This window comes from Castanea sativa, chromosome 1 (genome assembly GCF_040712315.1).
Source record: "Castanea sativa cultivar Marrone di Chiusa Pesio chromosome 1, ASM4071231v1".
NCBI lineage: Eukaryota > Viridiplantae > Streptophyta > Magnoliopsida > Fagales > Fagaceae > Castanea > Castanea sativa.
Window position 1 is genome coordinate 30,302,761 of NC_134013.1, and position 13,231 is coordinate 30,315,991.

The following is a 13,231-nucleotide window of genomic DNA, read 5'->3' on the forward strand; positions in this document are numbered from 1 at the left end:
CATCCAGTCTCTTCTTGAGCCCATTCACTATTACCTTGTTGAGAGCCTCGGCCTATCCATTCCCTTGTGGATAAGCCGAGGTGGAATATCTGTTTGTAATGCCCAAATCACAGCAGTACCTCCTAAAAGCCTTGCTATCAAACTGAAGACCATTGTCTGAGATGAGGGTACGAGGAACTCCAAATTTGGTGACAATATTTCTCCAGACAAACTTTTTTGCATCTAAATCCCTAATGTTTGATAATGACTCAGCTTCAACCCACTTAGTGAAGTAATCTGTGCTAACCAGTAACCATCTCCTATTCCCTGCTGCTTTGGGGAAAGGTCCCACAATATCCAAGCCCCACTGAGTGAAAGGCCAAGGGCTGAACAGAAGATTAAGGACACCCCCTAGTTGATGAATGTTTGGAGCAAACCTCTGACACTGATCGCACTTCTTCACATACTCTTGTGCTTCTCTCTGCATATTTGGCCACCGATACCCTGGGTTAGTGCCCTGTGAGACAAAGATCTACCCCTAGTATGGCTTCCACAAATTCCTTCGTGTATACACAATAGATATGGTCCCGAAAAAGAGTGTTTGTACAACTTTTGGTCCTCAGATAACCAAAATCGAGGAGCCTTTCTTCGCACTTTGTCAGCTTCAGACCTTTCTTCAGGTAAGACATCTTCTTTAAGAAACAGCACGATGGAGTCCATCCAACTAAGCCCTACTCAATTTTGATGAACACAGACTGCATTCCCATTCACCTCATTAGGCCTAATCAGATCTTCCACCAGGATAACTCGATGTAAGCTTTATGCCGAGGACGTTGCTAATGTGGCCAGAGAGTCTACATGGGTATTTCTGTTTTTGCGGACTTACACTAAGATGAAAGACTCAAACTTTAATTGTAAATGCTTAACCTGGTTTAGATACTCTTGCATCCTTGGATCCCTAGCCTCCAATTCCCCCGTGACCTGGCCCACAACCAGCCTCGAATTTGAGAAAATTTCCACCGTCTTTCCTCCCATTCTTTGGACCATGTTCATCCCTACTAAGAGAGCCTCATACTCGACCTCATTGTTTTTGGCTGAGAAGTTCAACGTCAAATATTTTCCAATAACGATTCTCTCTAGAGAGATCACAACTAGCCCCACTCCTGATCCTTTTTGATTCACAGTGCCATCCACGTACACTTTCCATAGCAGAGGTTCCTTTAAGGAGATTATGCCAACTGATTTTTCATCCAAGCCCAACATCTTGGTATTTTCTTCTAATGAGAGCTCAGTAAATTCGGCCACCAAATCAGCAAGAACTTGGCCTTTTACAGAGGTACAAGGCATATACTTGATGTCAAAAGCTCCTAGGATGGTACCCATTTTGGCAATCCTTCCCATGTAGTCCGTGCTTTGAAGTATTGACCTAAGAGGAAGTTGAGTCAAAACAACATCTGTATAGGATTGAAAGTAATGGGGAAGCTTACGCGTAGCATGCACCGCTGTTAGGATAGCTTTTTCCAACGGTAAATAATGTACCTCAGCCTCATGTAAGGACTTGCTCACATAATAAACTGACCTCTGTACACCACCATCAACCCGTATCAGCACTAGACTAACAGCATGATGAACCACAGCAATGTAGGTGAATAGAACTTCATCCACCTCGGGTCGAGACATAATAGGTGGTCGAGAAAGATATTCTTTAAGCTGCTGAAAGGCTAAAGCGCACTCCTCGGTCCATTTAAATCCCTTCCACTTATTCAACAACTAGAAGAAAGGCCTACATCTATCTGTGGACCAAGAAATAAACTGGTTTAGGGTAGCAGTCATCCCTGTCAACTTTTGAACTTCTTTGAGATTCTGGGGTGGCTGTAAGCTATTAATTGCCCTAACCTGTGCAGGATTAACTTCAATTCCACGATGAGTGACCATATAACCTAGAAATTTACCTAATCCCACACCAAAGAAACATTTAGAAGCATTAAGGCACAACTTATATTTTCTCAGCGTCTAAAAGGTGTCATTTAGGTCTTCTACATGTGTGGATGCCACTTTACTTTTCACTACCCTGTCATCCACATAAACCTCAATAGATTTTTCCAATTGTGGCTCAAACATTTTGGTCATCATCTTTTGATAGGTAGCCCCTCCATTCTTCAAACCAAAAGGCATTACTTTGTAATGATAGTTCCCTGTTGGATGACAAAGGTTGTTTTCTCCGAATCATCTAAAGCCAAAGGTATTTGGTGATAACCTTGAAAAGCATCCTAAAAACTAATCCGAGGATGCCCAACAGTGGCATCCACCAACTGATCTATACAAGGCATTGGGAAAGGATCTTTGGGACAAGCCTTGATCAAATCTGTGAAATCTACACATACCCTCCACTTCCCATTCTTCTACTTCACCACCACTGTATTAGCCAACCATTCAGGATAAAAAAAAAAATCTTCCTTGATAGCTCCAGCTTGTTTGAGCTTGACTATCTCTTCTTTGACAGCCTCAGAATGCTCTTTGGATGTCCGTCGAGGTGGTTGTTTCCTCGGTACCACAGCTGGATTGAGGTTTAGATGATGGCAAATGAAATTCAGTTCCACCCCAAGAGCCTTATAAGAGTTCCATGCAAACACATCGATATTTTCTATCAAGAACATCATTAACTCTTCCTTCTCCTGAGGAGGCCATTAAGACCTGACTTGGAAATACTTCTCCTTATCATTATCTATTACAATTCTTTCTAATTCCTCACACTCTGTCTCCTCTGTCGTAACACCAACTGATGCTGGCCCTTTTGATTGCAACAAACTTTGTTTAGTTGATGCCGAAGATTCTGCCTTGGTCTGATGTCTGACGGCGGCCACCATGCATTGCCTAGCCATAGGCTGGCTGCCTCTCAACTCTTCCACCCGGCCACCGGATGGATATTTTACTTTCAAATGCAAGGTAGAGGAGACAACTCCTATGACATGAAGCTAGGGTCTCGCGACAAGGGCTATGTAGGGGGAGAAAGCATCCACTACTATGAAGTTGACATCTACTAGCTCCACCCCAGTCTGCATTGGTAGCTTGATTTGACCCATTGGTATAACAACTTTCCCATCAAACCTTATTAGGGTGAATCTTAACTGGTTAAATCCAACAGTTTTAGCCCCAATCCCTAATAAAGATTTGGGTACATGATTTTCGCCCCACTAACTTGATCAACGATCACTCGTTTCACATCGTATCCTTCTATCCTGAAAGTAACCACTAATGCATCATTGTGTGGTTGTAGAGTACCAGCCTTGTCATCGTCAAAAAAACTCAGCACTAGTTGGCCCTCCATTCTACTCCTTTTGGGTTCTGGGTAGTATTCCCCTACAAGAGGTTGGGCCACAAAAATTACACTAGAATAATGAGAACCAACCATTCTTAGTGTGGCAAGAACAACATTGATTGCGCCCAGAGGTAGTTTCAAAGAAGTACCTCTCTGTGATCCTGACCCTGCATGGCCTCCTTTGTCCAATGGGATGGTATACCAATTTTTTTAGCTTACCTCCACGTACCAGCTACTCCAAGTGACCCCACAGAGTTCTACAGTCCTCTATAGTATGTCCTCGCTCCTGATGGTATTGACAATGAAGACTTTGGTTACGCCTCATGGGATCCCCTCCCATTTTGTTTGGCCACTAGAAGAAAGGTTCATTATTAATTTTCTCCAGGATTTGGTGCACTGGTTCTCGAAACAACAAGTTAACTGCTTGTGGTGCCGTAGCAACCCCAAACTGCCCAGAAAAATCTCGCCGAGGATGATTATTGTTAAACTGGTCCGACCTGAAGTCCCTCCTATCTTGAGAGACCACCTTCCCCTTACCTTTACCTAATTGTTGGTCTTCCTCGACCCACTTATACTTGTCAATGTGGTCCATAAGCTAGCGCACACTATTAACAGGCTTTCCTGTTAATGATTTCCTCAAATCATGCTCGGCAGGCAGGCCGACCTTGAAAGTTCTTTTTGCCACATTATCAAAATCTCCATTCTATCTCCTTGAACATCTCCCAATACCTGTCTAAATATGTCTTCAAAGTTTCTCTTTCTCGGATAGTCATAGACAACAAAGAATCAATAGAACCTGCCCCCAGGCCATTAAACCATCTCATTGCCACAGGTCCCAAACTGGATGGGAACATCTTGCACGTCAAAGCCTCATTCTTGGAATGTACGGCCATCCTTTGGTTGAAATGGCTCACATGCTCCACAGGATCTGTTCGTCCATTGTACATGGTGAACGTTGGTTGAGCGAACCGCCGAGGGAATTTGCCTTGCTCAATATTGTACATGAAAGGTGATTTAGCAATTTAATTCAACGCCCTGTTCATAGCATCGTTTCCCAGGCCTTTGCAAGACAAGCTTTTCTTTTTGCGGTCACGGAAGCTGTCCCCTTTATAAGAATATGATTCACTAGAAGGAGTTCTTGATCTGGGCCTATAACTGTTGTCTCCATCATCGCCAGAAGAAGGGTCAGAAGTGTAAGGAGTTCGTTTTCGTTGCTCATGATGTAGCTTCCTCTTTAGGTAATCAATCTCAAGTTGCATGGCTCCCATTCAATGATTGACTCCTGCTCGTATGGGCAGTATGCACACTTCCCTCCCGGTCTCTGCCCACTCAAAGTTGAGGGAACACTCCTGACGTTGGGACCCCATAGACTCAGCTTGGTAAGGACCTGAACCTACCATATTTGAACGTTAGGCTTAACAAAACAACAAGATTCCCACAGACGGTGCCAATTGTAAGGTCACAATTTGCACCTAAGCCCAATAGTAGAGAGGGTATAGGCCCAAAGAGCCCAATACAATAAATTTGTAAAGAGTGGGTTCTAATTCTAGTTGTTTGTGGGCTTAGTTGACAACGGTAATGGCTCCAGATCATAAAACAATAGTGATTGACAACTTTATATGATGAAAAACTGTCCTCAGACCCAAGCCAAGGAGCTAGATCTTATCATTCTTTCTTCTTTAAGGGAAGATTACAAAAATATTCAGCCTACAGTGTTTTCTCTCTTTTCTCTCCGATCCCTCTTTCCGGAATGTCTCCTGCCTCTTTTATATCATCTTTCTTCCTCTCTACATCCTCCATGTAGGGGTTGAATTACTGGTTTAGATACTTGTCCCATCAGCCCCTCCCTGAAGTCTTTGGTAATAGCTGTAAGGCTGAACTTTGATGCTCAGACATCACTTCCCCATTAATGCAGCTAGAGGTTTAGCTATAGGGCAATTAATGTGGTGGTAGCAACTTTATCTTGGATATTTATACCCTTTTTCCTATCCTGTACATCCACCATGCATACCTTTACTTATAGGATCTCCTAGAACATCGCTTTTGGACGTCGAGCAACACTTTCCTACCTCGGCTTTATTTAGCTAAGGACGGACTCCTCCTCGGACCAACTTCCGAGATGACCTTGATCAGCCTTTGTCTTTTGGGTTGATATTCCCCCATCCTTGGACCATTTAATGTCATTGGATTGGGCCTTTGGCCCAATACATACTCCTGGGCCCATTAACCCTACAGATATAGACATCTTGCTTCCCATAATGTGATATGTGATATATTTTTATTTTGGCCCTTTATGATTCAACATTTACATATTTTTCTTTCATATTTGGTTCCATTTTCATATTCACTGCACATCTTTTAATTCTGTTAGTAATTAAGCACTAAGTGTCATTCATATTTAATTATTTCAAAAAATAATAACTGTAAAATGCTATTAAATGTAGATATTTCATTGTTGTAGGAACAAAAATGTATTATAGATTTATAGATTACCAATGAAATAGGACAATATTGCCAATTTGAAAATAAAATAAAAAATGAGAATAAAAACTTTGAAACGTAAATTGCCAAAATTTAAACAACTCCTAATGGTAGGGGCGTGTACTTTTGTGTATCAATAAATATAAGTTTTAGTGAGACTTTTTTATTTTGGCTAATTAAATTGACCAAGTGTCTTCAAAGTAATTAAATCATAGTGGAACTCATCCTTATAGAAGACCACAATAATTTGAGTCACCACCTAGCTCATTCATCACCATTTTTTTAAGCACTGAACTTTGTCAAAGTCAAGCCTAAAAGCTTTTGTAAAACTTCAAAGCTTTTTCGAAAATTAAGTTTGATATGAGAGAAACATGCTCCTTACAACCCTAGTGTATATTGTTAAAGATCGATTAGTTTGTATGATGTATTGCAACACTGTATTGTAGCTATGTACATAAACTACATGTAGGATAGATTAGTAGAGAGTCAAACAACTTGTAGTTTTGACTCATAGTTAGTTAGTTACTCTCTGTTTTGACACTTGTATAGCTTTTATGTGAGTAACCTTGGCCATATCTCCATTAGGTAACCTAAATGAAATTTGTACTGAAGAAGTAATGGACTTAAAGAAGGTAAGAGAATGGACCATGTGATCAGTGCTACCACTGTCAAGAATCCAATCAGTGGAACTAATGTGAGAGGTGTCAACAATTGAAGAAAAAATAGAATACTCTAGGGATGGAGAGGACCATATACATGATAGCTCATGACCCAGAAGACCAAGTGAAGGTTGTGCAATGATATTGGTAACTTGATGAGTCTTTGTTGCTACCTCTGGTAGTGCTTGAGTACCAAAATGGCAATGAGAATTCAACAGACCAATCAATTGTTGATATTCTGCCTTAGTCAAATTGACAGCCTCACTTGAACTATCTTCAACAACAACAACATTGTTGGCAAAGGATGATGAACCAGTTGATTGAGCATTATTTTTTAACTTATAAATAGGTGGGTAACCATGTAGTCTATAGCATTTGTCAACCACATGTCCCATGGCACCACAATGAGTGCACTGAGGCCTCCCAGACTTGTTCTTGGTGGAACTCTTGGCATTTGCATTGCTATTCTTGCCTCCCAATGCTGCCAAAACTACTGTTGTAACAATCTGAACCTTCTTTTCAGCACCAACCTTCCTTTGCTTCTCATCTTGAAGTAAAAGAGAGAATACCTTACTCAGAGGAGGAATAGGATCCATGAGTAGAATTTGTCCTATAATTGATGAATAGGTGTCATTCAGCCCCATCAAGAAGGACATGGTGCAATCTTCCACTTGATGACCACAAGTACAAGTTCTGTAGTTAGTAAACTCATTCCAAAGTCCATTGAATTTGGTGTAATAGTCATTGATGCCTGATGGTTAGATCCTCTTAAGCCAAAGAACTGACTTCCTTCCTTAACTCAAAAATTCTAGGACCATTACCTTGTGAGTACCTATATTGCAAATCAATCCAGACCTCCCTTGCTGTCTTGAAATACACCACACTAGGTTGCAAATCCTTTGAAATGGAGTTGAATAACCAAACCAACACTGTGCTATTGCACTTACACCATGCTGCATAGCATGGATGATCAGGTGATTGGGGTTTTGGTATTGAACCATCAATAAACCCTATCTTGGTTTTGGCATTCAAGGAAATCAGTACTGCTCTACTCCAAGTATTATAATTCTCTTCAGTAAGATGTTGTACAACAAGAGACATGCCAGGATTATCACTACTAGACAAGAAGTAAGGACTAGAAAGATTTTCCCATGGTTGAATAGTAGGGACAAAAGTACTAGAAGCAGTATCAACCATACTCAATGCAATTGAATAATAACAAACACAGCCTCAAATCACAAATCAATGAAAAACCACAAGAATCGATCTTCAACAAATCAAGGTTCTTGATCACAAAGGATCAACTCTATATTATGTTGATCAAATGAATCCAAGAATCAAAAACAATTATAGAATCCACAATTAAGCAATTGAAAAACCTAAGTCAAGAATTTCATTATGCTATTATGTGCAGCCAAAAAACAAGATTACAATTTGCCTTTGAGAGCAAAGATGAATTAAGATTTAGAAGACAAGAACTTAGTGCAAGATTCAAAGAAAACACAAATGAAAAATCTGCTTGATTTGTGAGAAAGCACTAAGAAAACAAAATAAAGAAAACGAACTAAGAAACTTAGAGAATACTAGATGAAAGATTCTCTGAAATTATTTACCATGTTGAAATCACTCTCAAGCCCAAGCTCCTACAATGGTGGATTGAAAATCACACAAGGAAGAAAAGAAGAGAGTAGGAATCAAGGATTGTGAAAATGAATCCTGTTCTTGATAAATATCTTGCTCTGTTCCTTATATAGCAAGAGCAGAATGGCGGGAAAAGAATAACATAAAGCTAACTAACCAAACATCCTATAGCAACTATATTTGGGTGTAGCCTCTTAAAATATGTTGCATCATAATTGATTTGCGTTTCAGGGAGTGTTCTAGAGAACTTACAATACTAAGGTTTTAGTCCTTTAGATTCACTAAAGCATTACATTTGTTCAACCAATGAAAACGACTTTGGTTTTATGTCAATAATGTGTTTAGAAAGCATGCCTTCACAAAAATGCTATCGTCATCTCTTTTAATACTTATGGAGTAATAATAAGATACCATATATATGACAATAATAAGTCATATATGTGAGACAGCATTTATGCATTCAATTTTTTACATTAGTTTTCTTTGTTAAATGCAACCAAGAATCATGTTATTATGTGATCATGTTTTTAGTTTATAATACTTACTAATTAGTAAGTAAAAGGCTACTGAATAATAAAGGAGTAAGACCAAGTTATCAACCCTATTATTAAAATAAAAAATTGATTATTACTCTTGTATTTTCAAAAACTCATCTATAGTATGAAAATTTAAATAGCCTTATAAATTATGCCATTGGTACTTACAGAAAATGAAAGGAGAATGATAATCAGATTTCATGGGAGAAAAAGATAACAAAAATGGACTATAGACTCCTTCAGGAAAGAATCACTTTAGGAGTACCATTTGCTTGCTTTCACTTTTTATCTATACAATAAAAGGTGTGTGATATATATAGTATAATAGAGACATAAATATACACCGGAGTTATTATGGACCCCCAAAAGTTGTTGTCGTTCCTGGGGACAAGTGACCCCACAAGATGCAAAATGACATAATACCATTACACCTACCACATTTCCATTTGTAGATGCGAAAGAGCATTTCTTCCTATCAAAAAAAAATTAACTTAGTTATTTTTAAAACTTATTTGGAAGAAGTTGAAATATTACTTAGTTCTAACCTTGCTGGCTGCATTGCAGTCTTTGGCCTCTTTAGATATATGCAAATATAACCATAATGGCTAGCCATTTTACCTCCTACTTTTGCTGGTTCCACATGTACTCTGGGACGACCTAGAATATGAACAATGGGGATTGTGAAGCAAGTTGTTATAATTTATATGATGTTCCACATGTGATATTTTACCTTGTTTAACACTTCTATTAATTTTTTTTTCCTGTTAAACCTGCTTGAATTTGATGAACCCTTGCTGATAGTAATATGTGTGATGGAAATTTTGTGGATTGTAGGTTGGGGAAGAAATTTTTTCCATTGAGTTAGATGAGAACAACCAAGTGGTATGAACTACTTTCCTTTTCAAAACCTACCCACTTTTTGTCATTTATTGGGTATCATTGCATTATTTATTTCTGTTATGACACTACGTAAAACATAAAGCAAACAAAATGACTGCTTTATTTGGGCATTGTTGATGGATTACATTCATATAGGTCATTATATATAAGCACATGTTTGGTATGAAACCAGCATCACACTCTTGCATTCACACTGGTTATTCAGTACATATTCAAACAACATCATTACAATTTTAATTGTCAAGCAATCTTTTTTTAACTCACTTTTGACCAATGACCTAAGTAATTAAGCATCATGGTATTGCGGATTTAATAATTATTACGATTACATTCATATGTGATTTCTAACTCCTTGCCGGTCAATTGACATACTGAGGGATGTGCATGCTACCAAGGAACAAGGGAAGCTGTATGTTGCTATTTTGTTGGTGTGAATGGAGTTGGGAATTCTACCAATCTAGCCAAGGTAAGCCACATTTTTCCCCAATTTAAATAAAGTTTGGAATTTTATTAATCTAGTAAAGGTTAGGCTTAACCCCTAGTTCTTTATAGCAGAGGATGCATGTGTGTGTGGGTGTCATGTATTCGTCTTAAGTATTCATATGTAGGTCCAGTGGACACACATATTAAATTGTATGGATTTTGATCAGATGGTTTCTTTCAAACATCACTTGACAATTTTCAAATTATTTGCAATTTGAGTAACGTTGAGAAGTTAACTAGGGCTACCATTAATGGCTGACCACAACAAAGCTATGGAAGCTGCCAAATCTAATGAAGCAAAGGATAGCAACAATGAAGACCAATAACACCTTCAGGGTATGGCAATATTTGCTAACTGTTGTTTCTACAATTTGTTTTGTATCATATCATTCTTTGTAAGTTAAGAACTATTGAGTATAAGTTGTTCATATAAGAGAGAGAAAAAAATACTTTGTCTTGCTGGAATTAAAAAAATACTTTGTAGATAGGCATTTGTCATTTGCCCAGGAAAAAAAACCCTATAGCCGCATTTTTAAAACGCAACTATAGCCAAATTATAAAAAAAAAATGAACAAAAAAGCTATATCCGCATTTTTAAAATGTGATTGTAGCTGTCCCCTATAGCTGCATTTTAAAAATGCGGCTAAAATATGTCCTACACCCGGCTAATGTATAATCTATAGCCACAATTTATAGCCACGTTTTTAAAACACGGCTACAGCTATCCCCTTAAAATGTAGCTAAAATATGTCCTATAGCCGTGTTTCTAAAAACGCGGCCATAGGTTTGCAAAAATGCGACTATAGACCTGTCTAACCTACAGTTACAGGATTTAGGCAACGACTGAAAACCCAACTATAAAAAACACGACTATAGCCCGAATTGACCTATAGCCATGTTTCATGAGGATTTTTTTTTTTTTTTTTTTTGTGTAGTGTATACAAGTGTTAAAACAAAGAGTAACTAACTAACTAACTAACTATAAGTCAAAACTACAAGCCGTTTAACTCTCCACTAATCTATCCTATATGTAGTTTATGTACACAGCTACAATACAGTGTTGCAATGCATCATACAAAATAATCAATCTTTAACATAAATCGAAGTTGTCATTGAAGAGAAAAATTGATGGAATAATCTCTTTTGTAAAGAATTGCCATAGAGATTGCCCCAGGCCCCACTCCCATTTTGAAAGAGCAGAGACAAAACACCTATAATCCAACCTCATCTCACCCCATGAAATTTTTTAATGTATATGATCCATGCATGTGTGTTTGTGTGTTAAAGATGTAATAAAGGCAAGTGATGGCATTTGACAAACAAAAGAAATAATTTGAAATAAATTCAAGACAAAGCACAAGAAAGCACACCATACTGATCCTTATCATGTTCTAGTAAGGACATCATTTTTTGTGTCTCTTCCATAACTGAGCCACCTCAGCCAGTGATTTTGTAGACGACCCATCTTTGCTCAATGCCTTTTCAGTTGCATCTTTCAAATCTTTCATTTTGTTCCAAAGCAATTTTCCTTCTTCTCCTTCAATTAGGCTTCTCGAGTAGTTTGCAATATCTTTGCGTCCTACCAGACCATTATCATTCATTTTGACCCTAAATGCAACCTTCAAATCATCAGCTAGCAATGTAGCATTCAACCGTTGCTCAGCATAGAGTGGCCATGCAATCAATGACACGCCATACATAATGCTCTTTAGAATTGAGTTCCACCCATAATGGGTCAAGAACCCCCCGATCAAGCCATGGCTTAGGACCTGAATTTAAGGAGCCCAAGAGGGCACCACTAGACCCACCTGTTTGGTCCTCTCTAAGAACCCCTTGGGAAGAAAATAAAAAGGGTCATTGATGCTCTGGACGCTAAAGTAAGTAGCATTGGCTACTTTTTAGTGTAACCTTTGTTCACTCATTTCAAGTCCTAAGGCCAATTCATTTAGTTGCTCATGTGAAAGAGTCCCACCACTACCAAATGAAACATATAACACTGACTCACTTGGCTGCTTATCCAATCACCTCAAACACTGACTCATACACCCTACGATCTGAACCGGACTGAATTAGCGGTCCAACGGGTAAACTGGTGGCTTGCCATCTCCTCCTTTCTTCAAAGCTTCAAAAGCACCAGGCTCCAAATCTATGAAGCTGTTAACCATAATTCCAGCAGCAAGAGAGTATCGTTTGGTACTGAATTTAATCCTTTCGTAGGCCGCATTCTTTCTATCTTGCTTTGGGTCTGAAAAATCACTCCCATGGATCCGCACACATCTAGGTAATTTGAGTGGTTCAGGCAAGTCTCTATACTCACAAGAGAAATTTTGATCAAGCTCAGGTATATAAAAGCTCAACAACGAAACCATCGCGTTTGTAGTGTAAAAAATGTAAGACGAAACATCGAATTTGCTAGCCACATCAAAAGCATCCGAACCAAATACATCAACCACCAAGGCCACTAGCCGAGTTGACTCAGCTAAGACCTTGAATGAGTCTTGTAGAGCAGGGAGGGATCGTGTTAGCCTAAGTCTGATCCTGGTTTCAATTTTAACATCCTCAGGGTGGTCATCACTCATCAAAGCTTACAGGAGGAAGATGGAGGATATGGCATCGGGAAGGGATTCAAGAATAGCTTTTTGAGGTTTCATTGGTGACCCATCAGTGGTAATAATGAAGGTAACTGAGAAACCATGGTGAAGGACGAGTCGCTTGGCGAGTTCAACGAGTGGCATTAGGTGACCCATCTCTGGGCTAGGAATAATAGCTATGTGGGGTGACATTTGTTGAGTGTGTTCCATGAATGGAGCTTAATTATGACAATCAATGAAATGTTTTTATGCGCTAGAATAATTTAGCCTTCTTACAATAGCTAGGTTTGCGTAGTTTGACAACTAATCGGTTTGAAACTTTGGTCAATGATATGAAGAAGCCAAGGTATGCTTACGAATTACGACGAAGATAATTATTTTATACAGGTGTGTGAAGGAAATACATCTTTCACTTGTCAAATAACTTAAAGGATGTTTAAACAACAATTTACGGTGTTTAAACACTATATATATATTGATTATTAAGCACCCTGTTGGCGACATGATCTAGGTACTGCCGCGTGGTGAATACTTCTCAAACGAAGTCAGTAATCAATTTTATATATTCATGAAAAGTTCAGATAGAAGCGTTCTATACAGGGTGGTCGATACTGTACCGGTACCGGCCGTACCGGCCGGTAT

At 38.8% G+C, this 13,231-nt stretch overlaps 1 protein-coding gene and 1 pseudogene across 1 annotated transcript; both read right to left on the reverse strand.

Moving 5' to 3' along the window:
• Window positions 1-52: 52 nt before the first annotated feature.
• On the reverse strand, window positions 53-1,659 carry LOC142624660 (uncharacterized). Its single transcript, XM_075798328.1, has 2 exons — window positions 907-1,659; window positions 53-346 (listed from the first exon to the last, which is right to left on the reverse strand). The coding sequence occupies exons 1-2, from the start codon at window positions 1,657-1,659 to the stop codon at window positions 53-55; spliced, it is 1,047 nt and encodes a 348-aa protein (XP_075654443.1).
• A 9,742-nt stretch (window positions 1,660-11,401) lies between these two features.
• On the reverse strand, window positions 11,402-12,799 carry LOC142639514 (hydroquinone glucosyltransferase-like; annotated as a pseudogene).
• Window positions 12,800-13,231: the final 432 nt, after the last annotated feature.

Bases quoted from the DNA above. Each gene is read 5' to 3' on its own strand.
- LOC142624660 (XM_075798328.1), bottom strand. From the start codon at position 1,659: ATGTCTCGACCCGAGGTGGATGAAGTTCTATTCACCTACATTGCTGTG. The intron at 347-906 runs GTTAAGCATTTA...CCTTTCACTCAG, and splicing joins TGCAAGAGTATCTAAACCAG to TGGGGCTTGGATATTGTGGG.